This window comes from Mus musculus, chromosome 2 (genome assembly GCF_000001635.26).
Source record: "Mus musculus strain C57BL/6J chromosome 2, GRCm38.p6 C57BL/6J".
Classification (NCBI taxonomy): domain Eukaryota; kingdom Metazoa; phylum Chordata; class Mammalia; order Rodentia; family Muridae; genus Mus; species Mus musculus.
In genome coordinates, this window is record NC_000068.7 from 39,191,891 (window position 1) to 39,219,799 (window position 27,909).

The 27,909-nt window shown below is 39.0% G+C and overlaps 1 protein-coding gene across 3 annotated transcripts in view; it reads right to left on the bottom strand.

Moving 5' to 3' along the window:
* Positions 1 to 2,478: 2,478 nt before the first annotated feature.
* Positions 2,479 to 27,909, bottom strand: part of Ppp6c (protein phosphatase 6, catalytic subunit) — a 31,981-nt gene continuing 6,550 nt past the window's right edge. The window contains exons 2-7 of one of the 3 annotated variants that reach the window (XM_006498256.4): positions 19,068 to 19,163; positions 14,762 to 14,827; positions 12,943 to 13,084; positions 8,152 to 8,231; positions 7,773 to 7,982; positions 2,479 to 5,699 (exon numbers count right to left, since the gene is read on the bottom strand). In XM_006498256.4, coding sequence (XP_006498319.1) covers positions 5,451 to 5,699; positions 7,773 to 7,982; positions 8,152 to 8,231; positions 12,943 to 13,084; positions 14,762 to 14,764 — 684 coding nt within the window. In that variant the 5' untranslated portion in view covers positions 14,765 to 14,827; positions 19,068 to 19,163 and the 3' untranslated portion in view covers positions 2,479 to 5,450. Of the gene's footprint in view, positions 5,700 to 7,772; positions 7,983 to 8,151; positions 8,232 to 8,996; positions 9,287 to 12,942; positions 13,085 to 14,761; positions 14,828 to 19,067; positions 19,164 to 27,909 lie in introns of those variants that run through there. The other 2 variants (NM_024209.3, XM_017319227.2) reach the window with 2 other exon arrangements.

Below are 27,909 nucleotides of genomic sequence, written 5' to 3' on the forward strand. Positions count from 1 at the left end.
ACATGCACATGACACACACACCTGCACACACACAGCACACAATAGCAAATAAAATGCATGAGACGTATCTCACAAATCTCCACAAGTGGATAGTATCCCAAATATTGAGATAACTACTTTTTCACAAATGTATTTGGTGCAAGGGGTTCTCCTTTATTCCTACATGATTTATCTTGCACCCATCTTCGATGTGGAATGGCCTTTCTTTTATGAAACAATGGGATGCTGCCAAGTTATAGCGGGATTTATTTTTGCATTGCTGAGGAGCTACTCTTACTGAATTTATGAAAGGGGGAAGGAGGAGTAAAAAAAGAGGGAGAGAGAGGAGACGAAGGGGAAGAGTATGAGTCGGGTGAATGCAATGGCATTTAGGCGGCTAGAGGACAGCTCTCGGGACTTCTCTCCATCACGTGGGTCCTGGGGAACTTGATCTGTTAAGCTGTCTTGCTGGCCCACTGCTGAGGATGTAGCCTAGGACCCCCAGCATGGGCTCCTTCAGAAGTGCATTTCCAGATGTTGTCAGGATTAAAATTTTTTATGTGTATGGGTGTTTTGCCTCCATGTAGCCTGTATGCCACATGTATATCTGGTGCCCATGTAGGATTCCTGAGACTGGAGTTACAAATTGTGATTTACAGGTTGTGGTTGTTGGGAAATGAACCCCAGGTTTCTCTGGAAGAGTAGCCATCTCTCCAGCCCTGTTATGGGATCTTAAAAATAGCTTTGACTAGGGAAAATATCAAAAATTTGCTGTTCTCCCCCAAATGACATAACCCTAGGGCCACCAATCATGTCAATTTTATCCTATTTCCATTTACTTTTTCAATCCAGCAAGAAGAAATTAAGGATTTTCAGGGGGCGGAGCCCTTAAATAATCTTTCCAACATTTCCCCTAATTGGACAGTCTTCTCTGAAGCATAGACAATCTGTCAACAGAACTGCTGCTCCCAATTGTTGAGCCTTTCTATAATGAATACTTCATGTTGTGTCCAAGTTCTATTATCTCAGCTTCTGGGCTCTTATATAAACTATGCATATTCTATTACGCCAGTGCACTATTTCATGTCTCCTTCTGCATCAAACACTTCTTTTAAATCCCTTTTATTTAAAAGGCTACACTGTGGGGCTGGAGTGATGGCTTAGTGGTTAAGAGCACTTGTACTTGCAGAGGACCTGGGTTCAGTTCCTAGCACCGACATGGTGGCTCACAATCATACCTAATCCTGCATTTGATGCCCTCTTCTGAATTCTGCGAATAACATAAATGCAGGCAAAACCATTCATTCACATAGGACAAATAAATTTTTTTAAGCTATACTGTTAGCAATATTTCACTCTGGGTTCCTCCCTAAACACACTGATTTTGGTTGGGTCCTCAGTACTGGGCATTTTGTGGGTGCTATTTTTAATACTATAATCAACTTTACTATATTCCTTTTAGAACATAAATAAAAGATAAGAGAATTCAATTTGTTCAGGGTCACACAGCTGCAAAAACCAATAGTGCTTAAAATAGAAGGCTTGAGTAGGCACTGTGATGTGCCCTCAGGGTTCACGCTCCAATTCTCCTGTGACCTTGACAAATTACTTGTTCTCTCCAATCCCATTTCTTCATTTGTGTTGGGCAGTGAGGAAGCAACATAGGCAGAGATCCATAGCAAGGCAGGGTGGGAATGGTGAAGTATGTCTTAAATCCTTGGAAGGTACAGTTTAGTCTACATGGTGAGACTGTCTCAACCACTCCACCAAGTCCAATAAACAAACAAACAAACAAATAAAAAGGACATGCTTGAGCTGGGAATGTAGCTCACTGGAAGACCACTTACCTAGCATGCATAAGGCCCCAAGGACCTGAGTTCTTTCCTCAGCACTGAAAAATAGGACATGATTAGCATCTACCTAAAATGTTTGATTTTATATATATATTCCACTCTCATTTATATACAAAATGTGAGATACCTAATAATGATTAGGTACTCCCTGAGTGGCATATATTATACAATAAATGTTTTTGTTGAAATACATAAAGGAAATTGTATATAAACCTCATACATTGTTTAGTTAAGGACCATGTTAGTAATCTAAGCACAAGCTTACTCTCATAAAAAAGGCATATATTCATGCAATGAAGGAAACTTGCATTGTTCTAGGGACTTTTCAAATGTTTCTTATTGGTTTTGATTAACTTACTTTCATTTCATTACCACAACTCTAAATATACAATTAAAATAGTTGTGACGACTTCATGAAGCATGGTACTGAGCACAGGATCTGGGCTTGAACAGTAAATACTTCTTTTAAGAAACTGGAACACTTAGCCCATAGGCAAATGCAGGAGAAAAAAGGTTAGTTCTATTTACCAGTCAGGCAACCAAGTGAAAAAGCTAGCATTTCTTTGAACACATAAATTACATGAAATGCTACCTTCTTCTCAGGGAATTCTGTATACTGCATGAGATAAAATTATTTTTCACAAACTTCCTATAATCTTTTTATTAATTGACACCGAGGGAATGCAGCACCTTTCATTCAAAGAACTGAAGGTGCTTTACAAACATTAGCATTTAGAAAACAGTGACATTGAAAGATTTGGATTCTTGTAGATAAATCTTGTAGTTAAATCTCTTTAACTCTGTACATAATTTTCTGGAATCTGACAAAAGTGATTCTACTTCTGACAATGGCAGGCTTTCACAGTACAGGCATTTTCCAACACCCGGAGCTGGGGTTACAGAGCAAACACACACAGATCTTAAATGCAACGAACATTTTGAACCTTATTTCAAAAGCAAAACTCAGCATTTAAGATGTCAAAATCTTCCAACAGTTCTAGATATCCAGATAGAACAGGAGCTGGTACAGGCTGTATATTAGATGTAGTCAAGGCTTTTTAGGATCACGCACGAGTGAACACATTTAAAGAAATGAGATTCTTCAGGGAGAAGCATTGACCTATGGAAAGCTAGCCAAGAGTCTATCAGCCAATGAAGAAAGGGAGGAGATGGCAATTCAAAGTAGACAGTTCTCACTGGAGCCTAGAACACTTTATTAGAAACCAAGAATATCACAGGCAAATAAAAATAGTTCTTAGCTCCATTGATACAACATAAGGGATTTTACATTCGGCCTAGATACAGGGAGTAGCAGATTCCCTCGCCTACAGATCTCTGGCTTGCAAGTATCTCCCACAAGATTACTCTGTATAATACATAGCCCTTGTTTAGTAGAGGGATCCAAATATTCTTTTTCAGGCTTACAAAGTCCAATACATTCATTCACTCTCTCTTTCCTTCACAAGTCTAATAGCAAAAACTACTTTTTCCATGCCCCAAAGCCATTATCAGTGGAAGAATAGTCAGGCAAAACAGAGATGGCAGTTAAGGAATGGACAGAATATTATTGGCACATGCCCAGCTAGTGACAAACAAATGCAGTACACCATGACTTGAAAATAAGTCACATTACAAGGAGAATGAAAACAACTACATCAACTAAGCTAAGGAGTGTGAAGTGGAAAGGGGATTGAGAGTTACTGGTTTAACTGGTACAACTTAAAAGCAGGAGGGCAAGCACTTAAATACAATTCATGGTAACATGATCAAGAAAATACTGCAGAGCTGTTCAAAAACCACACCAAGTTGTCTGCATCATTAATTCCAGTGTTTCACAATTAGTAAAATACATAGCTACATATTCCTGTGAGATAAAAATACCTTTCCACCTGAATTACACTGGGGTTAGGACAGTAGCACAAAGCTACCGATCCACTATTAGTTCAAGTGTGTGTATCAAATGTCTCAGCCACTTTTTTCACAGAGCTACACAATTAAAAACTGTACAAGGAGGTGGGTGGTTGGGGACAAATAAAATCAAAATAATATTGTGCTCATTGAGTAAAAGAAACCCTGATGAAAGATTATTTGCCAAGAAGCTTAGACTATTAAGATCTTTATTGCATTTTTAGATAACCTGGAAGTTCTTATCCTGAAGGGGAAAAGTTGCTTTGAAAACTACCTGAACAGATGCTAAAGTGCTTTATCAATCGACTTCACATGGATTTCCTAGGATGACAAGAAATTATAAAGGGATACCAACAATTTCATAAGATGGTATATCCCAAAATCATCTATGAGTACAGTCATAAGAGATAATGATATACTTGTCCTTATTAATGGACAATTATATATCAAGAACTGATCATCACAACCCTTTAGATAGTCAAGTTACAAACACAAAGCTGAAATATGGTATGACAGACCTTCACAAGAGAACAGTCTGTTTCTTCTTAAACTTTAAATAATCTGCTTCAGATTATACTTCACAAACACAAGGGTTCTGATTGTTCAGCCTTTAAAATTGCAGTTAAAAACTGAATACTTTGTAAAAGTTAAGGTCAAGGGTTACAGTGAGAGAATGCTTGCTATTGAAAAGTACATGTGTTTACTTGATGATACTCATGACAGAGTGTAAACTGGACTGAGCACATTCTACTCAACTGGTATCAAATCAACACATCAATGCTACAAGTATTAAATGTTTTTCTAATACTATAGAAATAAAAACATTAATATGGCAGTTATGTTCTTTAGGCACAATTTAGTGATTTTTTTAAAAAAATATTGAATTTCAATTGAAATTTAACTCAACCAAAGGGTCAAAAACTCAACAAAGAAAATGAAAAAGAAAAAAAAAAAAAGAAAGAAAAGAAAAAGTAAGAAAGAAAAAGAAACTTTCAGCTAACAATGTAAGTTGTTTAAAATTTCTAACACTTAACCTATCTGGGTTTTAAGATTATTTTATTAAAAAATACAAGATTTCTGAAAAAAGATCAGTACAATTATCTTAATGTACAAAGTCATAGCTGTAGCAGTTTTTAACTAAAATTTAAAAACACAACAAGGAGGGCAGCCCTTTAGACCAATTTATTTTATACCCTTTTAAAACATCAAATTATCATCCAACAAAGGACAGTGAGGTTTACAGCCGGGTTGACAAGGGTACACGACTCAGGCATATGCAGTCCATCCTGCCCACTGGGCAACTTTGCTGCTGAAATTTTTTAAATCCTACCAAACAAAAACAGAAGGCTGGCTGATACAAATGAGGAGGACTTCCAAGTCATTGTCAATTGGCTTTTTTAAAAAAGAAATGCTTCCTGTCTCCCCAGAACAGCAAAAAAGCAAGAGCTACATGCAGCAATGTGAGTATTAAGACATTTCTCAAGTCTTCTCAAACGAGTCCAAGGTGGGGTAGGAGGAGTGACAAAACTGATAGAAAAACACTGCTATTGACACCATAACAAACAATAAATTTAGATAATTTAAAATTAAAAAAAAAGGCAAGAGGCAGCATTTCAGCAGCAAAGTGCTCAATAAAAAGTATATTGTAGAGGGTACAAGAAAGTTGGGGTAAAAGAGGGCAAAAAGTGGGCCAGTGGGATGGCAAAGGCCTCAAAGGAAATACGGCGTCGTGGTTCTGGGAGGAATAACACGTTCTGAATCTGGAACTGCTCGGAATAACTTTGGTTCTCTCGTATTGACATCTTTGAAGACCATGATGGAAGCAATGTTTCCACAGCGATAGCAGTAGTTAGGAGCAGACCACACTGTGACCAGCTTCTCGTCAAACATAAACTTATAGCCTTCGTGCACAAGCTGATGTGCTCTGCAGATGAGTTTTAAGTTGTTGATATGAACAAACTGAAATTTAGAAAAGCTTTGTAAGTATTTCATCCAAGTACTTAATAACCATTCCAAGCAGCAAGTTATCACGAATAAAGTTATCATGATTCTAAACCCCAGTCTATATTCATCCCCAGAATTTCCAGTCATTTTGGCCCAAGTCTATTTTGAAGTAAAAGGTCCACAATTACAAGTGTCTGAGGAAGGTGCAGTGATCACCACCTGTACCCTTAGTTACTTGGGAGGTGGGGAGGAGGGTCACTTGTGTCCACAAGTCTGAAACCTACCTCTGCAACACAGAGACAGCACATCTTTAAACAGTGATAGAAGCAGTATAGTAGTATAGTATAGTAGTAATAGTAGTGATAACAACAATAATAGTAATAATAGATGGGTACGTTGGTAGACAGGTAAGTAAGAACCTGTCACCAAGTCTGATAACAAGAATTCGATCCCAGAACCCACACGGTAGGAAAAAACAGACTCCCACAAATCCTATAAGTTCTTCACATCTCTTGAACACATGTATATGTGTGTGCAAGCATGTATATATACACACACAGAAACAAACAAACAAACAAAGAAACATTACAGAAAACGCTAGGAGAACTGATAGTTTGAGACCAGCCTGTACCACCTACAGTTATGAACTGTATCAGGTAAAAAAAGAAATTTCTAGGAGAAAATAATTACATAATTACTATCTATTGCAAAGCAAAGGTTTTCTACTTAATAACTTCATAATAACATTACTTTTAATATTATTATATGAGGATTTACTGCATGTCATGAAGAAATTATCCTTCTTTATAACCTAAAAAAGAAAAAGGTCCAGACTGGGTAAAATCTTTCCATAACTGGGGACAAACCAATGGCCCCAGCACCTGACTCCATTATGTTGGATCATATCTTGACAGAACATCATCCCTGTGTCTGTGAATGTTACTTGTCCATAGGCTTGTACTTGGCTCTTTTGATATATGTATTGTTTTTTACGGGTATAGGGCAAGTAGGTTCATAATTTGATAAAGCTGTAGCCATAAAATAGATGTCAGAATTTCTGTGTATAGCTTATTTGTAACTTATTTACCCTAAAGTTTTAGCAAATAGTTCCTAAATTTTAAAACTGTTGCTGTATTCATGCAGCCAGCACTGTATATGATGAGAAATCAAAGATTATAATCATAATATGTTTTGTAAATTTTTAACAGAAGTTATATTATATTATTACTGTCTAATTGTTCATCCTAATGGTTCATGTTTCCAATACTCATGGAGATCCAGTACATACCTTGGAACAATATTGGATTCTCTTAGCTCCTGTGTGTTATTTTAAAATTTTAAATCAGGCTAGAGAGATGTTTTAGTGGTTAATAGTGATGGCTACTTTTCCAGAAGATAGGGGTTTGATCCCCAACTACCACACAGCTCAATACCACTTGTAACTCCAGTCCTAAGAGATCTAACACTCTCTTCTGACCTCTTTGAGTACTTCATGCACATGATGCACAAACATAGATACAGGCAAAACATCTACACACATAAAATAAAAAATAAAGATTATGCCATGCATAGTGGTGCACACCTTTAATCCCAGCACTGGGGGTGGGGTGGGGGTAGACGCAGGCAGATTTTTATGAGTTAGAGGCCAGCCTAGTCTACACAGTGAGTTCAGACAACCAGAGTTACATACACCCTGTCTCAAAGCAAACAGAAAGCTTAAAAATTGTTTTAAACAAAAAATAAGTAAAATAAAATTTGAACTAAGCTAGGATTAGACTGTCAGAATATATGTATGTTTCAGGATATATGACCTGCCATTAAAACAAACAAACAAAAAAGTTGTCTATCTTGTTTTGGTGTTTTACTTAACTATTAATTTAATAATATCAGCAGATAATGCTGGAATAGGTGCTTTCACTAATAATCTCATTGAACCATTCAGGAAGCATAAATCAATCAACTACAGTAGATATCTGATATCCAATAACAACCATAATTTTAATAAATTAGGCTATGAGTTTAATATATGAGCTCACCATTATTCTTTTACCAATCAAAGAATTACTTTTCCAAAAATGTTATCTTTACCTCATTTGTGACTTTTGCTCCAAATAGCCAACCTGCTCCTCTGGGACTGATTGCCCAAGTGTCCACATCTTCAGGATCTGACCACACCAAGTCACAAAATGCTCCTTTGTGAGGAATTTCCTGATTTCGTTCAATAGTTCGAATTTGATCCAGTGTTTTGATATCAGGAGATAAACCGCCATGAACACACAAAATCTGCTCATCTATTAACTAGAAGAAAAAAAAAAGAATAACAAGGATAATAATAAACTCAAATTTAGTCATGTGTAAATTCAACAATAAATACTAAAACAAAGTAAATGGCCACAACTGCTAAAAACATGTAATGTTATTGGCACGAAAACTATCTGAGGCTCTGAAGAGATTCACAAAAACTTACAGCTGCTACTGTGAGCATATCAAAAACTTTGGTACAGTATCTCCAGGCATTAGCATTTCCATATTTGGTTTGGCACTCATCTGTGAAGAAAACAGAAATGTTCTCATTAATGAAAGCTATTATCTAACAATACGCATATCCTGATGAAGACTGGGATATAGCTCAGTGGCAGGTGCTTAAGCACCTTGCATGTATAAAGTCCAAGTTCACTCTAGGGTACACACACACATACATATATACAAGTAAGATTGAGCTGGAGAGACGGCTCATCTGTTAAGAACACTTGACTCTCTTGCGGAAGATCTTGGTTCAGTTCTCAGTAGCCATAGGGCTCAAAACTATCCGTAATTCCAGGGAGTGGATCTTATGCTCTCTTTTGGCCTCTGCAGGCACAGCGCACAAATGTGGTACATACACAACATTCAAGCAAAACACTCATGTACATAAAATAAAAATAATAAAAAAATCTTTAAATACTATGTTCTCTAAAGAAACGATAATCCTTTTCATTCCAGGAAGGACTCTAGATAAAAATGCTATCAAGAGGAAGCAAATTATTGATTTCACATAACTCAAATCAATGCTTCAGTCAGTTATGTTAACACCAAATAACTCTATAAAACAGTGCATTCCTTTAATATGAATGCCTTATTCTAGGAGGGTAATCAAATCAAATAAGTTTGAGAACCCTTAATTATAGGAGCACAAGTAATTCCTATTCACTCTTCCTCAGGGCAAGGTTGTTTCTTGAGAGATCTTCTGAAAACTGCAACTAAACTCTGCATCTAGTCAAGTTCTAACAGGCAGAACTGATGAGACTCAGAAGGGTCAGGAAGATGGCTTACCAGTTAAAGGCATTTGTCCCAAAGCCTGATGACTGACTTTGAACCCCAGAATCCACATGGTAGAGAAAGAACCAAGTCCTTCAGGTTGTCCTCTGACCTCCACTGACATACACACACAGACGTGCACATACATTCTCAAGAGATCCACTCTGCTTCCTGAGTCCCGAGAGTAAGTTCCTGTGTCCCGGAGCTACCACAGCCCAGCATTCTCACAGACATTCACAGGAGACATGAACACGTGTACACACATACACAAATAAATGTAATTAAAAAATTCAAGCCTCCAATGTATGTTTATCAGTATGAATTAAGCAACCAATATAATTAATAGCTATTTATGGCTTTAAATCCCTGTAAATCCCATGGTAAATAAAATTATCTTTTTCCCGAGTAACTACTTATCTTGTTGTTAAATAAAACTACTAGATGAACACACTTCTAAAAAAGAAAAAATTCAAAACCAAATTTGGTACCATTAGCATTTTCTTCAGCCAAAACATACTGAATGAAAGATCCTACACCCTCTCCCCGTTTTGCTCCTTTGCCCTACATTGAAGACTGCAGTGGTATAATTACACACATAAAACATTTCTCTTTTTTTTCTTATACATATATTTTTGAGTATCCATAATCTAAGTCTAAAATTTAAAATGCTGGAAGAAAGCGCTAAACCTCTTAAGCATCACAATAACATGCACGGCAAATTTTATAAATGACCTCAATTACAATGGAATCACAATAAATATAAATATTGGGAGACTGAAAATAAACTGGGAGATTGGAATGATGGCTCAGTGGTTAAGACCATTTAATGTTCTTGCAAAGGGCTGTATTCAGTTTACAGTATGTACATCATGCACAGACATACTTGCAAGCAAACAGACACATAAAATAAAAATGCACATAATTTCTTTTTGGTTTGTTGTTTTGAGACAGGTTTTCTCTGTGTAATAAGAGCCCTGGTTATCCTGGAACTCCCATTGTAGATAGACCATTCTAGCCTCAAACTCACAGACATCTACTTATCTCTGCCTCCCAAGGGGATTAAAGGTATGTGCCACCATATCTGGCAAAAATGAACAAATTCTAAATAAAGTACAGATGTGGTGGTACATGCCTTCAATTTCTGTACTTGGGAGGCACAGGCAGGTAGATTTGGTGGTGGTCTGCATAGGAAATTCTGGGCCATCCAGGGAAGCAAGGGTGAGCAAGTTAAAATACACACACACACACACACACACACACACACACACACACACACACACACACTTACATATTTTTAAATAAGATAAAGATTAGGATACAATCTCAGGCTTGCCACCAAGCCTGACAACCTAGTTCAACCCCCAGAACCTACCTGCTCGAAGAAAAGAACCAACTACTATAAACTGTTTAGATTGTGTCTGACCTCTACACTTGGCCATGGTGCAAGTACATCAGCACAAGTAAACATACACACAAATGGTTTAAATGCTTATTTCAATATTCCTTAAAAACAAGCACGTTGTGGCACACACCTTTAATCTCAATGCTCATGACATAGAGGCAGACAGATCTGAGTTCAAGGTCAGCTTGATAAACATAGCTTCAGGATAGCCAGAGCTAGATAGGGAGATCCTGACTTAACAAAATAAAACAAAAAACCTACAAACAAACAAACAGAGGATATACATCTATAATCCCAGAATTTGGAAGACTAAGGCAGAAGGATTACCAAAATTTTAAGGTCATTATGGACCAGATACTGACTTTTTGACCAGCCTAGGCTACAGAATGAGACCCTGTCCATAAATAGGCAACTAACTAACTAAATGTTCAGTCATTAGGAGACTGACTTAGGAAAATTACTGAACTTTTGAGGCTAACTTGGGATACATAGTGAATTCCAGGCTAGCCTGAGCTACAGAATGAGATCCTGTCTCAAATAAACAAACAAATGTTTCATATGCCTTATCTGAACTATTTCTTCCCCTATGAGTGCTCAGGCATTTAGGGGAGGGACTAAGGCTGGCAGTAACACTGCCAGAAAGGTTCAAGGTCAATCTGGCCAAGCAGACAATTCCAGCCCATCCAGATCCATGTAGCAAAATCCTGTCTCAAAGTTCCAGAATCAAAGAAAGAAAAAGGAAGAAAAAAAAAAAAAATGGTTTGTGTCCCATAGCATTTCAGATTTCAGTTTGGGGCTTGAGGTGTAGCTTCCTGACAAAGTGCTTAGTCTGTATGCCCTGGGCATGCGCCCCCCCACATAAAACAAAAGTATCGAAAATCTGAAACTTTCACGTGTCAGATCCACAATCTGAACTTGAGTGTCCCAGTGGTGCTCTAAGTCTCAGACTTTACAGATGATGACTGGGGGTGTGAATTTTCAGATTAGAGATACTCAATTGGTATTATACAAAATTACTTTCAGACTATATATTATAGATAATGTATAAAAATTATATTTTATAATATATAACAAAATTATATATTGTACATATAAAACATAACTGTGTTTAGATTTCTGTCTTATCCTCAAGAAATCTCATGTTTTCCAAACATTCCAAAATCTTAGCATTTAGGAGACAGCCATAGAAGGATCATGGCATCAAGGCCTCCCAGGATGACAGTGACTTCTAGGCCACTTTGGGCCTCTATGTCTCTATGGAGACATCCTGTCAAAAACAAACAAAACCACCAAAAGATTAAGGAAGTAAGAAAGCTGGCTAAGAACACAACACAGCACTAAGGAAGGTCTGGGGATACAACTCAGTGGCAGAATACCAGCCCCAGAATACATAGGGTCTGGATTCAATCGCCCACACTGACCAAAACAAAGAAGAGGAGAGAAGGCGTGTGGAGGGGGCATGTGCAGATAAAACCCCAGTGTATAATGTGTACAGCATCCACCTTCAGTAGATTCCAGGGTCCTATGCTGAATTTGATTACAATGTTTGAAGTGACATCCAGCAATCTACATTTTTTTGGGGGGGGGGTAGGGTTTCAAGACAGGGTTTCTCTGTGTAGCCCTGGCTGTCCTAGAACTCAACTCTGTAGACCAGGCTGGCCTCAAACTCAGAAATCCGCCTGCCTCTGCCTCCTGAGTGCTGGGCCTAAAGGCGTGCGCCACCACGCCAGGCTTACTTTTTTTTTTTTAAAGATAGCTCAGCAGTTAAGAATGAACCATGATTGGAGTCAATTCCCAGTACCCCATCAGGCAACTCATGACTGGAACTCCAGAGGATCCAATGCCTCTGGACTCTAAAAACACCTGAACCTACATGCATGTGACGCACGCACGTACACACACACACACACACACACACACAAACATCTAAACATGATTAAAGATAATATAGTAATTTTTTAAAAAAATTTTTATTTATTCATTCTCTGTGTATATTGGAAGTTATGCTGCAGAATGCACATGTGGAGGTTGGAGAATAACCTTAAGAGTCAGTTTCTCTCAGTCCACCATGTGGGCCCTGGCAAACAAACTATGGTTATCAGGCTTAGCAGTGAGTGCCTTTCCCCACTAGGTCACCTCATAGACCCACAATATGCATTTTTAACAAGCAGTCAGTGATTCCAAAGTGGGAAATTTAAGATTACATTCTTTTTTTTTTTTTACACTAATTTGAAAAGATGTACCAGCCAGGCAGTAGTGGCGCACGCCTTTGATCTCAGCACTTGAGAGGTAGAGGCAGGCGGATTTCTGAGTTCGAGGCCAGCCTGGTCTACAGAGTGAGTTCTAGGACAACCAGGGCTACACAGAGAAACCTTGTCTCGAAAAAAACCAATGTATACCACAGCCTTAGGAACAGCATTCAGCCTTTCACAATATGGCAAGATTTTCATACTGGGAAAATGTGGAGTAAAGCAAAAAACAAAACAAAGTACATATATGACTTATACAACTTCCCCCAAAGTAACACACCACTCAGAATCAGAGAAAAGAAGGTCTTACCATAAAATCCATACACCTGTGTTATCTGTCTACTCTCATGATTTCCTCTTAAAAGTGTAATACGGTCAGGCCACTTAGCCTTTAGTGCAAGAAGATAAGTGAAGGTCTCCAAACTATAGTAACCTCTGTCTACAAAATCACCCTGTAAAGTAAAAGTTTACAGTTACAAACTGTACAATAGCATAATAGCCCAAAAGAACAACAATAAACAGCTGCACATAATTTCTTTTTTTTTAAAGATGTATTTATTATGTGTAAGTACACTGTATAGCTGTCTTCAGACACCCCATGAAATCTTATTAAGGATGGTTGTGAGCCATCATGTGATTGCTGGGATTTGAACTCAAGTCCTTCGGAAGAGAAGTCAGTGCTCTTAACTGCTGAGCCATCTCTCCAGTCCTAAAACATAATTTCTTAAGGAATGATTTAAAAACAGGAGTTATTTCTCTGTAAGCTTGAGGAACTTTGAGATCCCGATGTGGATGTAAAAAGATGGCTGCAACTGCCTCTAACAAACACTGGGGCCTGAGAAGGTGGCGCCTGGAAGCTAGCCACATGGCTAGCCTACTGAAACCCAGTTTCTGGCTCGGTAAGAGATTCTGTTGTCAATACAATAAATCAGAGATAAGCCTGGTTTACTTAGAGAGCTTCAGGTCAGCCAGGACAACATAGTAAGACCCCTTACAAAACAAACAAACAAAAAACAGAAAAAAAAACCCTACGTATACAAAATAGTATTTACACTTCCAACTAATGTCTGATTTAGACCAGTAATATACCAATATTTAGAAAATAGCTTTAAAAAATCATAATAGGGTTTGAGAGGTGGCTCAGTAGTTAAGAGCAAAACTGCTTTTCCAGAGGACCCAAGTTCTATTGCCAGCATCCACATAGTTGCTAACAACATCTGTAACTCCAGTTCCAGGGGATCTGACACTCTCTTCTGGCCTCCACAAGCACCAAGCATGCATGTGGTAAACAGACATACATGTAGGCAAAACACCCATAAACATAAAAAAAAAACACATTTTAAAAACAAAATACTAATAATAATTAGGAGAACTTTGCAACGGTACTTGTTCTTGCAAAAGGCCTGGGTTTAATTTCCAGCACCCACATGTGACTCACAACCATCTATAATTCAAGTTCCAGAGGATCCAATATTCTCTGTTGACCTTTACAGGCATAAGCTACACATGTGGTACAGACACACATATAAGCAAAATACTCATACACATATTTGTATTAATGGGCTGGAAAGGTAGCTTAGTGGATACCTTTATAGGTATGAGGCCATACTTAAACTCAATCCACAAAACCCACACAGAACAGCAAGGCATGGTGTCATGTTCTAATAATCCAGTACTGGAAAACAGGCAGAAAGAACTTTGGGACTTCTGTGAGCCAGCTTGGCCTACTTAGGAGTTCCAGGGTAATGATCCAATGCCCTCTTCTGGTGTGTCTGAAAAGAGCTACCATGTACTCATACATAAATTAATAAATAAATTAAAAAAAATTCCACCATAATAGCAAGTGTGTATTAGGGAAAAGTATGGAATAACAAACTATACCTGCCACGTATTCATCCACTTACAGACTAAAATAGGGGTTCTATGGGGTCCTCTCGCCATTACTGCAGTCCTATTTATATAGTGGTTTACAAATATAGCAATTACATGCAACTGGAAGACATGACAAAATATAGAAAAGTAGACTCACCTTTTCATACATTTAAATAGCAATTATTATAGAACTTGCATGTAATAAGTTAGGTCCTTTTATTTTAAATAAGCATTTGGCATTACTAGTGTTTACATACCATAAATATGTAGTTTGTGTCAGGAACCTGACCTCCAGTTCTGAACAGTTCACAAAGATCATAAAACTGTAAAAGAAAAGCAATATATGCTAACTATAAATTCTTGTGCACGAGTAAGATAAATTTGGAATAAGATATGTAAAGAAACAATTTTATAGACTTCAAATATTTACATTTGAAAGAAGAAGCTATATGTAAAACTGCCAAGAATCTATTTCCCAAACCTAAAAAGCACTTAGAAGTCTCAAAAAATTTTAGTTCACGAAGGGAAAAATAAATTGGTAGAAACTGGAGAGGGAGCTCAGAAGTTCAAAGCACTGGCTGCTTTTCCAGAGAACTTGGGCCCAGGTTAGCCTTGAAATTTGCAATTCCTGCCTCTGCTTCACCAAGAGGAGCAGTGTGTGTTAGCATTTTCATATAATAGAGCATATTCTACATTTAATACTATTTTTATTTTATTCTACTTTTAATCCAGCAAGAAAAATAAATTCATAATCTAAAATCTAAAATCATGTTAGAATAAATGTAACACCATACCACAATATGGTCAGACTACTGCCACCTGCTTTGAGTAAATGATATATTGGTCATTAGGAATATGAAATGATACTTCTTTATATGTCACTAAAATATTCACTAACATCTCACTTATTAGAAAAGTCTTTAAAAGTATCAGAAACTTTCAGGCACTGTAGTACCTGAAAGTATTTCTTTAATCCCAGTACTTGAGAGGCAAAGGTGGATGGAGTTTTAAGCCAGCCTGGTTTACATACATAGTAAGTTCAAGGCCAGCCTGAGCCACATAGTGAGACCCCATATTAAGAAAAAAAATGTTACAGCCCGGTGATGGTGGCACATGTCTTTGATCCCAGCACTCAGGAGGCAGAGGCAGGCGGATTTCTGAGTTCGAGGCCAGCCTGGTCTACAAAGTGAGTTCCAGAACAGCCAGGGCTATACAGAGAAACTCTGTCTCGAAAAAGCAACCCCCCCACCAAAAAAAAAACCCAACAACAAAAAAACCCATTTTACTAGTTTATGTGCTTCATCTTAACAAATAGCCAAGCCTAAGGAACCAGTTTGTCACTTTTCTCTCAAATAAAAAGCAGTATTAGATTTTTTAAAAAGCAGCTTTAAAATATTTATTTATTTACTCACTCACTTTACATCGTACTCACTGCCCCCCCTTCTGGTCACTCCCTCCCACAATCCTTCCCCCAGACTCCCACTTCTCCTCTATGCAGGTGACCCCACCCCAGTGTCCCCTAAAAGCAGCTTTTTTCTTTCTTTCTTTCCTTCCTTCCTTCCTTCCTTCCTTCCTTCCTTCCTTCCTTCCTTCCTTCCTTCCTTTCTTTCTTTGGGTTTTCGAGACAGGGTTTCTCTGTATAGTCTTGGCTGTCCTGGAACTCACTCTGTAGACCAGGCTGGCCTTGAACTCAGAAATCCACCTGCCTCTGCCTCCCAAGTGCTGGGACTAAAGGCGTGCGCCACCACGGCCCGGCCCAAAAGCAGCTTTTTTCAACTCATGATTAGCCATGAACACTTTTCCTTGAGAAAAACATCTCTGAGATGCAGCAGCAAGCTTTACACATGCTGCCTTCCTCGCACATCCACGGAGCAGTGAAGAGCTGTATATCCTCCAGCTCCAAGAGTTCCTAATATGCTGCTTAAGTGAGGACAATCCTAAGTAAAACTGGTGTCACTCCTCAGTCATAGTAAAGCACAAGAAGTGTTGTTGTTTCTTTTCTATTTGGTTCTCTGAGGCAGGGTCTCTCTTCTTAGCCATTAGCTGTCCTGGAATTCACTATGTAGACCAGGCAGACCCAGACCCAGAGTGCTGGTATTAAAGGTGTACACCATCATACCCTGTGCACTATAAGTTTTACACACACACACACACACACACACACACACACTCTCACACCACTGCTTTTACCACTTGCAAGGTCTGTAGGTCCCACTTAGAGAGTCTGTGTGCAAGCTCAAGTAGCTTCAGTAGCCACTATATAGCCAAATCCACATATTTTTGAGCGCTGAAGTCTATAATCTATTCCTTAGATCATAATGCCTATGTTTCTCATCACGACGTTACTGCAAATACGTTCATATAACTTGATCCTGAAATTAAAGACTGCAATCTCATAAATTTATTTTTTACATATTAAAAATTAAAAAGTCTAGGTAGGTCATATGGTGTGGGGGCACACACCTGTTATGCTACCACTAATAAGCTAAAGCAGAAGGATCCCAAGTTTCAGGCCTCAAAAAACCAAAAGAGGGGCTGGAGAGATGACTCAGCAGTTAAGAGCACTAGCTGCTCTTCCAGAAGACCTGGCTTTAGTTCCCAGCACCTGGAAGGCAACTAACAACCATCTGTAATGCCAGACTCCAGTTTGAAGAAATCTAATGCCCTCTTTCAGTCTCCATAGACACCAGGCAGGCAGAAAAAAATATCCATACACATAAAATAAAAACCAAAAAAAGCCGAAATACAAATAAATATAAGAAGAAGCTCTTACTTATGATCCTAGTACTTAGGCAGCTGAGGCAGACTGCCACTGTCTAGAAAAGTGTTTGAAAAAGCAAAAAGGAAATAGCTTTGTAGGTAGCTAAATTATTATTATTTAATTTATAAAGCAGCCTCTATTCAGGGACAAACTAAACACGTTTCCCCCTTTACACTATCACATTAGGAAGAGACACTGCAGATAGTCAGCTGAGTGGTAGAGTGACAGTTCCTAACATATTCCAGGTCCTGCAGTCCCAATTACAATTTATATACACAGCATACCCAGTGATGAACTTCTACAAAGTCAGGTAATGTTAGAAGAGAGGTGGAACACTAACAGAATCTAATGTCAAAGTTAATCTCTAGTCAGTGCTTTGGAATTCTTATAAACAAACAAAGCCAAACAAAGGTGGTGGCTAAAGAAATGGCTCAGTGGTTGATAGTGCGTACTGATTTTCCTGAGGGCCAGTGTTTAATTACTGGCACCCATATCAAGTGGCTCACTACCATCTGTAACTCCTACTCCAGGAGATCCAACTCCTCTGGCCTCAAAGGGCTCCTGCACACACATGCACATTACATTACCCAACATGCACACAATTAAAAATAATAAAATTTAAAGTTAAAAAAATAAAATGGAAAAAAAAAGTTAACAGTTAAAAGTTAAAAGTATTTGAAGAAATCTAATGCCCTCTTTCAGTCTCCATAGGTACCAGGCACGCAGAAAAAAAATATCCATACACATAAAATAAAAACCAAAAAAAGCCGAAATACAAATATAAGAAGCTCTTACTTATGATCCTAGTACTTAGGCAGCTGAGGCAGACTGCCACTGTCTAGAAAAGTGCTTGAAAAAGCAAAAAGGAAATAGCTTTGTAGGTAGCTAAATTATTATTATTTAATTTATAAAGCAGCCTCTATTCTACAATCTCAAAAAAAATTAACTAAATCTTTTTCTTTTTTAACTAATCATTCCATTTGTTTATATCTCAAATGATATCCCACTTCCTGGTTACCCCGACACCAACCCTCTCTCCCCCATCCTCTCTCCTCTCTCCCCTTTGCCTGTATGAGGGTGCTCCCCCACCCCCCCACCCTCTCCTACTGGGGCATCAAACCTCCCTGGAACCAAAGGCCTCCTCTCCCATTGCTGTCAGGTTAGGCCATCCTCTGCTACATATTTATTTGGAGCCATGGATCTCTCCTGGTGCACTCCTTGGTTGGTAGTCTATTTTCTGGAAGAACTGGGTGGTCAGGCCAGCCTGTGTTGTTCTTCCAATGGGGTTGCAATCCCCTTCTGCTCCTTCAGTCCTTATGCCAGCTCCCCACCAGGTCCTCTAAATCTTTTTTATCTCATTCTACCAATGACTTGCTATAAAATTATGCAATATTTCTCTTCTGAACTTTTGTTATTCATTCTCACTAAAGAAATTAGCATATTTTAATAAGACACAATTGAATGATCAAGAAGGAAGTACTTAAAATCAAATCATCTTATGTTAACTAATTACTATGAGTGTCTATGTTTATATTTTGCATCTCCCACCCACACAGAATACCCCACACTATTCTACAGAGCAACACAGCAATCTATATACTTCACAAGTGGAATTCAAAAAAAGTTTATGAAATATTTGACCATTGCTTTTATTTGCCAGTATAGTGAACCAGAAACCACTCATGGCATGACTAACACCACCTAACCATCAGCTGGATTTTGTTTTGTTTATTTTGCAGCACAAGTTGGAAGCAAGTGGATCACTGATAGTACAAGTCCTAAAACTTCGTTGTGAAATTTACCTGTCCGTGTATGTCACCACACACTGTTACTGGCGTTGACACTGGCTGAACATTCGACTCTTCCAAGAGCAGATCACAAACATAGTCACATAGCCTCTGAAAAGAGAAAGGGAAGAAAATACCAAGTTTTACAAGTTTTAAAATGAAAGATCAAAAACAAAAACATTAAACCCCAAGGACTAATTTAAAAAAAAAAAATTTCCTTTAAAAAACATTTTATTGCATGAGTATTTTGCCTGCATGTACCATTTGCCTGCCTACAGATCCCCTGATACCATGAGGTGCTGGTTCTAAACCCAGGTGTTCTGCAAGATCAACAAGTGCTCTTAATCTCTGAACCAATTCTGGAGCTTCCAACCTCAAAGCCTTCCTTTTTGAGAGGAAAGACAACTGTACAATATATTCAATAAAAAGAAATTTAATTTTTGTTTAAATTAGCAGATAAAAGCACACACCTGTTAACCATGGGAAGTAGAAGCAGGAGGATCAGAAATTCAAGAATCCCAGGCCAGCCTATGACATAATAGACCTATCTCCCACCTCCAGAAAAAAAAAATTTTTTTAAATCTGTATACTCACCATATGACCCAAGAATCACACTAAGTTCACATAAAATCAACTATTGATATACAACAACCTGAATTAATTTCAAGGGACTTAGATGCATACTACATGATTCCATTTACACACAATTCTTTTACTGTTGTTGTTTGAGGCAGGGCCTCAATCATCTCAGACTATGTGACCCCATCCTCTGCCCTCACTGTGCAAGCATTAAGATTACAGAGTGTACACAAATCCAGCTATATACAATTCCTTTAAAAACTATTATTACAGGGAGCTTTAATTGCCATTGATTCCCCTCCCTTTTCTAGAACCAGAAGGACAACAGAACTCATTTCTGGAGCTGCAGAAGAGAACATAGACCCCACCCACATCTAATTTAATTATTACATTTTTTTTAATGAGCATGTTTATTTAATGAGTATCATCTATGCAATTTTTTTTTCTCAGATTGCCTATTGTTTTTTTGATTTTTTTTTTGTTTTGTTTTTGTTTTTCGAGACAGGGTTTCTCTGTATAGCCCTGGCTGTCCTGGAACTCACTTTGTAGACCAGGCTGGACTTGAACTCAGAAATCCGCCTGCCTCTGCCTCCCAAGTGCTGGAATCAAAGGCGTGCACCACCACACCCGGCTTGCCTATTGTTTTTTAAAAACAATCTTCAAAATAAACTGTTAAACTCGTGGTCTGGAGTTACACAGCAGTGGCAGTTCACAATCTACAATCATCTGTAACTCCAGTCCAGGGCCTCCAGGGGCACCAGGCATGTATGTGGTACACATATATAAATGAAGACAAAACTCCCAAAAACATGAAATAAATAAATAAAAATGTAAAAGACAATGAGAGGGAGTGTTCTTGTATAAGGAGGTACTCTTCTCTGGGCACAGTCTTGGGATTCAGTTTCCTCACCACTGAAGGAAGCAAGTGAACCTGGCTGGCCTGTGTGAGAGCAGCACAGTGCTTTAGAAAGCTTGTCAGCAGGGCGCCTCTTTCCAGAAGCAAGGAAGGCTACTTACTGTGAAACACATCTAAATTTGACATCTTTGTGATTGAAGGAGAAACAGGAAATGGCTGTACACTAAATGCTGTCACCAGAGGTCTCTAAGATGATTAGAAATGGCTTTACGGCCCCCAATGAAGGAGCTAGAGAAAGTACCCAAGGAACTAACGGGGTCTGTAACCCTATAGGTGGAACAACAATATGAACTAACCAGTACCCCCAGAGCTGTGTCTCTAGTTGCATATGTAGTAGAGGATGGCCTGGTCGGTCATCAATGGGAGGAGAGGCCCTTGGTCTTGCTAAGATTATATGCCCCAGTACAGGGGAATGCCAGGGCCAGGAAGCAGGAGTGGGTGGGTTGGGGAGCAGGGCGGGTGGGGGGTGGGTATAGGGAACTTTCAGGATAGCATTTGAAATGTAAATGAAAAAAAATCTAATTAAAAAAGGATTAAAACATTCCATCCTGCTGGGAAGTTCCTTAAGCAGGGAGGTAAACAACAACAATAAAAAGAGATGGCTTTACTGGAGGTAGAAAAGATGGTTCAGTGGGTTAAGGGTACTTGCTCCCAACACTAAAGAACCAAGCTTGATCCTCAGAGCCCACCGGTGAAAGGAAGAGAACTGACTTCTTGCAACTCTTGCAAGTTGTCCTCTGCATCAGTGCACACACATTAAAACCATAATCAGCTTCCAAACGCTGACACCATTGCATACACTAGCAAGATTTTATCGAAAGGACCCAGATGTAGCTGTCTCTTGTGAGACTATGCCGGGGCCTAGCAAACACAGAAGTGGATGCTCACAGTCAGCTATTGGATGGATCACAGGGCTCCCAATGGAGGAGCTAGAGAAAGTACCCAAGGAGCTAAAGGGATCTCCAACCCTATAGGTGGAACAACATTATGAACTAACCAGTACCCCGGAGCTCTTGACTCTAGCTGCATATGTATCAAAAGATGGCCTAGTCGGCCATCACTGGAAAGAGAGGCCCATTGGACACGCAAACTGTGTATGCCCCAGTACAGGGGAATGCAAGGGACAAAAAAAAAAAAAAAAAAAATGGGAATGAGTGGGTAGAGAAGTGGGGGGGGAGGGTATGGGGGACTTTTGGGATAGCATTGGAAATGTAATTGAGGAAAATATGTAATAAAAATAAATAAATAAATAAATAAATAAAAATAAAAAAATAAATTACCTATCAGGGGTGGGGGGGAGGTGGGGAGCACACATATCTTTAATTACAGAATTTGGGAGACAAAAGCCAGCCTGGTCTACATAGTGAGTTCTAGGTCAGCCAGGGGTACACAATTGTCAAAACATTCAGTAAATAAAACAATTAAAAGAAAGAGATGGCTTCTGTGCTTCTCAGCTTTTGTGCTGTTCCTGCACAGCTCTGCAGCAGAGTCTTGGGCACTCTGCTCCTCTAGCAGCAGGAATGAGGAGAGTTGGAGAAATATGGCCTCTCCCTCAGGGTTCTCCAACATGTTTTCTTCTTTTTTTCCATCCTCTTTTAATGTATCTGGGATCACCCAGAATTATTTTTGGCTTAAATTTAACATAAACTGATTTATAGCCATAACTATGGATTCTACTCTAACTGCAGTAAAGGCTACCTCTTAGTGGAGGAAAGTATTAGGTATAGAGTAGTGCTCTCATTTAAAGCATGTATGCACCTCTCGTCTATAAATGGAGTCCTTCTGGCTAGCAGTTCTTTCATGTCTATTAAGAGTACAGAAAGCAGAGGGAGGGGGGATGGGATGGGGGTTTGGTGGGGAAACCAGGAAAGGGGATAATATTTGAAATGTTAATAAAGAAAACTATCTTTAAAAAAAAGTACAGAAAACTGATTTAGGACAGAGGTTACTGGAGCAGAATGAACTGTGGTCAGATCTTGGCCGCACTGCTGAATTAACAAGTATCCTAGGCTTACAGTTAGCTTACAGTTAGCCTCAAGCTTTTCAGGGAAAATGAAGGGTAATAAAAACAGTCTCCATAAGGAAACATTTGGGCAAGGCAGTCAGTATAAGCACACTGCAGAAAAGCATACAACACCATGTCTGGCTTTAGTTTCATTTCTTAAATAAGTTAACTTTGGTTTGGAATTAAGACAGAACCAGAATTTCTAACAGTTTCTCAAAAAGTTCTGTAATTCTATGTATTTATATAGTGGTGTTCTTATCATTATAACATCAAAATATCCATCAACTCTGAAAAAGCTGAAGATGTCTTACAATATCCAATATTCTCTCTAGACTTATAAACAAGTACATTCATTTTATTAGTATTTTATTAGTATGCAAATTTTCTTCCACTTTAATAACTGATAAAATTACATGAACACCAAGAATGGTGGCAACAACAACAACCACCACTACTACTTCTCCCTCTTTCCTTCCTTTCCTACTCCTCTTTCTCCTTCTCATTTTCTTCTGATGACAGTTGTTTAACACAGGGTTTCAGAACTCACTCTGTAGACCAGAATTCTCTCTGTAGACCAGGCTGGCCTCGAACTCAGGGATCTGCCAGCCTCTGACTCCTGAGTGCTGGGTGTGTGTTACCACACATGGCTTCCAAGGACTTGCTTTAAAGTAATTTTAAAAGTAATTTTCCTTTTCCACCTGTTCTTTTCTTCTGAATTATACTTTAATGTCATTCAACCAATCTGTAGTAACATGTTCTCACTACTGAATAAAGCCTCCATGGAGTGTATTACTGTGTGGACGATAAACATGACACACAAGAGATTGACCAAACCTGTAGGGAAGACCTAAGAAGGAATGCCTCTGTTCCCTCTATCAGGGACAGTGCTTTCCTTGAGTAGCCCCTGGCTTACATTGTCTTAAAAAAAAAACAAAAAACTCATGGTCTAATATTAGCCAGTCAGCTTCTAGAATGCCTAAGTGTCTAATTTTTAGAAAGAGTCCCGGCCATTGCAGCATTTATTCCATGTTTTCACTGCTGGTTCCAACTTAACTTATTTTCTGACTTGTTTTTCCTTATTTATTCTTTTTACTACTCGATTGAACACATCTTTGGAAAATACCCATAATCCTTTCTGTAATAAAACAAGTTATCACTTAAGAAATGTTTTGAAACAGATCATAATCCTAATGGAATCCTGAAAGGCTCCACAGTTTCCACATTCCAATATGCTGGCATTTGTACCCAATTGAAGCTGGATCTCATAGTCCATAATGACTCCCAAACTGCAAGTTCTGGTAACTGGCCCACACTCCGTTCCATACTCCGTGCCATAAACCAAAGAACATCACCAAGAAGCCTTGTCAACTTCCAAGTTTGAGTGCCTCGAGAAGACATGTCAACTACTTAGACAGGATTCTTTATCCTTCATCTAACCCTGGTATGCTAACTAGTAGAGTAAGATTATAACTGTTTCCTATGAATGCTAGTTCTGTAGATCCCAAATGAGGATTAGACAGCAATGTCCCTAAGCAGTACCTTTCATCTCCGATTGAACAGGAGCTTATAGCTAGGGATATGGCTGAGTGGCAGAGAACTGCCTAACAATCATGTGGTCCTGGCTTCAATCTCTAGTACTACAAAGCTGAACAAATAACAGAAGTAGCAGGTAAGTCCCTATCAAGTACCCACAAAATGAAGAAAACCCTGAAACACATACCCTTGTAAGCCAGCAACTCCACTGCAGTGGCCTCATAAAGCCATGGCAAGACATGGGCAAGACATGGGCTCTCCTTCTCCCAAACCCTCAGAGCTTTGTTTATTGTTTGATTTGTGCAAAACTTGGCTTCTCTTACTATTCTAAACAGTCACAACCTAAAACATCTTATCTCAAATTCAGGGCAAATTAGTACCGTCCCCTATCATGTTCAGTTAATTCTGTTTTTTTTTAAGAGTAAAATTTTATTGACATAGAAAAATATCAATTACTAACAATGTCAAAAATAAAAAGAGTATATGAAACAGTACATACAACATGGCCTCATTTTAGTGAATAGACATACACATGCAAACACACAAACCTGGAAAAATTGATGCTTTATTTTTTTGGTGATCTATTTCCTAAATTTCTATAGTTGGTAATACTGCTCTAAAAATAATTCGAAGTGGGACTGGAGAGAAATCAATAAAGTCCAGACAATAAAGTTCATCAAACAATCATGAAGAGCTGAGTTCAGATTCCTGGCATCCATGTGAGAAGCTCATGGCATACACTGTAATCTGAGGTGAGCAAGTCCTTGGGCTCACTGGCCAGAAGGCCTGACAAACCAGTGAATTTCACGTTCAGTGCAACCTTGTCTCAAAAAGTAAGGCGGAAGCTAAGCATAGTCTTTAATTCTAGCACTCAGGAGGGGGAAGCAGATCTCTGTGGGTTTAAGGCCAGTCTGGCCGACACAGCAAATTCCAGACCAGGTAGAACAATAAAGACACTGCTGCACCAGCTGACAGTCTTCAATCAGGCCCTCTACCAGGTAGTATCAGGGTTCACCTAGTAGTTCCCCGAGTTCTCTGGTACACTCAGGCAGTGGCATGGACCTGTCCCACAAGGTAGTTGAGGATTGTATCAAAGTGGTAGTCACTCTAGTTACTCAGCACCCAACCTTTGGTATCTGTGAGAACCTCCACATGGTTGCTGAACATGGCCTTGAGAATGGTGTCCTGCCTCTGTGAGCATGTGCAGCATGGTTTAGAGCAGTTATCCCCCGCCCCTGCCCCCTTCAGCTTCACATACTTGTTTGGCATCAGGGGCTTCAGACTGTAAAAGGGAAAGCCAGACTACACACCCTAGGACTGCCACCGAGCCAGAGGACTTGGCCAACATGCCAGTGAGCAGATGTGGGTGGCAGTTGAAGGCTGTATCTGTGCCCCAGATCAGTTCCCAGAGACCCATGACTTCAGTGTAGGCATCCAACCACATGCCCACTTGCTCCACATGTTCACCTTCTGATCCACTGTGGGCGCTCTCTCCACTCAGAAGATGGTGCGTGATGACATTTAACTAATTCTTAATCCTCAGACAATAACAGTTTCATGGACCCACTCTTAGGAAATCCTCTTTCTCTTCTCTATATCTTCCTCAAAATTTACATTCATGGTCTCCCATTCTATTCTCTGCCCCCGGCCCCCCAACTCCCTGTTCCCTCTTGACCCTCAAAATTATAAATATATAGAATATATATTATACATATGGTTGTTGTTGTTGGTTTGAGATAGGGTCTCACGTAGTCCAGGTTCTCTACATAGTTGAAGAAGACCTTGTACTTGTGACCCTCCTGACTCTACCTTCTGGTGCTGGTATTACAAGCCTTCACCACTATACCTATTTCTGACAGTCATGTCTCACCCCAGTCTATGATCCATAATGTTGCCAGAACATTATTTTAAAACCTCCCTTTTACTGCCCTTAAAAATCTCTCAAGAGTATTCCTTCAAAATAATCATTCAGACATTCAAATTCCATTCAGACATCTTTAAGATTTTGTCATATTCTTACCACATAAAACAGTCTATCTTTAGTCCCATGTGGTGGCCCACACCTTTAATTCTAGCACTCAGGAGACAGAATTCTATGAGTCTGAGGCCAGCCTGGTCTACAATGCAAGTAGAGACAGGTAGAAAACTTGTCTTGTTACACAGAGAAACCTTGTCTTGAAAAACCAAACCAACCAACTAAACAAACAAGCCTACCACCATCAACAAAGCAGTATCTCTCTATAGCCAGGCACAGACTTTAATCACAGCACTTGGGAGAAGAGGCTAGTAGATTTCTCTTGAGCTTAAAAGTAGTCTAGGCAACCTAGCAAGTTCCAGGTCAGCCAGAGCTATATAGTGAGACCCTGTTCCAAAAACAAAGGATGTATTTCTGTAATAGTTGTCTCTAAATTGACCTTCCCTTTTAGTTAGCCATATACTAACAATATCTCAAAATTAGATTTTTCTAGTATCTATTAACGTGTGTGTGTGTAGATGTAACTCAGGTATATATCTGTGATTTCAGCACCAGAGAGGCAGAAGCAGGAAGACCACTGTAAACAAGGATAGCTGTTAAGTGAGACCTTATCTTAAAACAGAAACAAACTCACATTCAAGGCTCTGAGTTTAGCCTTCTATTAGAGCACCTGCTATACTGTATAAGAATAATCTCTTTATCTCTCTAATCTAATTATATACTGAGAGACCTCCAACGGGAGAGAAAGATACATCTAATTCTATCCTTAGTACTCACATGACATTATTTTATACAAGAGGCTACTTAAGAAAATAGTTAGGCATGGTGTTCTATACCTGCAATCCTAGCATGTCTGGAAACACATATCAGAGAGAGAGAGAGAAAGAGAGAGAGAGAGAGAGAGAGAGAGAGAGAGAGAGAGAGAGAGAGAGAAAGAAGGAGACACACACACAGAAAGACAGACAGAGACTCAGTAGTCAGGTCTTGTATAGTATGTATAAAGCCCTGGTTTCTATGTCTCTCTAACATACTCACTTGAAATTGATATAAATATTCATTTTACTCGCTTTAAAAACAGATTAATTTTTATTTTAAATTATGTGTATGATATGGGTCTGTGCGCTTTGAGTGCAAGTAGTCAAACTGAGTCCCTCTAGAGCTAGAATCCTAGGCAGTTGTGAATCACCCACTCTGAATAAGTGTTGGGAACCAAGCTCAGGTCCTCTGCCACAAGAGCTACCTTCACAGTTCCAAGATATAGTTTACTCTCATTGATTGTTTGTTTTATTTGAACAAGTCTGTGTAGCCCGGCTGGCTCTGCACTGTCTGCCTCTGCTTCAGTGCTTTCTTTTTCTCTTTTTCTTTTTTTCTTAGATATTTTCTTTATTTACATTTCAAATGTTATCCCCTTTCCTCTGAAAATCCCCTATCCCCTCCCGCCTTCCTCTGCTCCCCAACCCACCCACTCCCATTCCTGGCCCTGGCATTCCCCTATACTGGGGCATAGAGCCTTCACAGGACCTAGGGCCTTTCCTCCTATTGATGAGCGACTAGGCCATCCTCTGCTTTTTTATTTTTCATCATGTACCTATGAGGGCGGTGGATAAGTGCACATTCCTGGGGAGGCCAGAATGAGTATTAGAGCCCCTGTAGGTGGAATTACAGGTGCTTGTGACCAGCACAACCTGGGTTCTGGGACCCCAACTTGGGTTCTCTATGTGAATAGTAAACACTTAAGTACAGCTTAATTTTTATATATTACAAAAATGTAGCTACTAGAAGTATGGAAGGCATTGTGTTTATACTAGGCAGTATTGCTACAGAATATTTTAAAGTGACACAGAAGAAG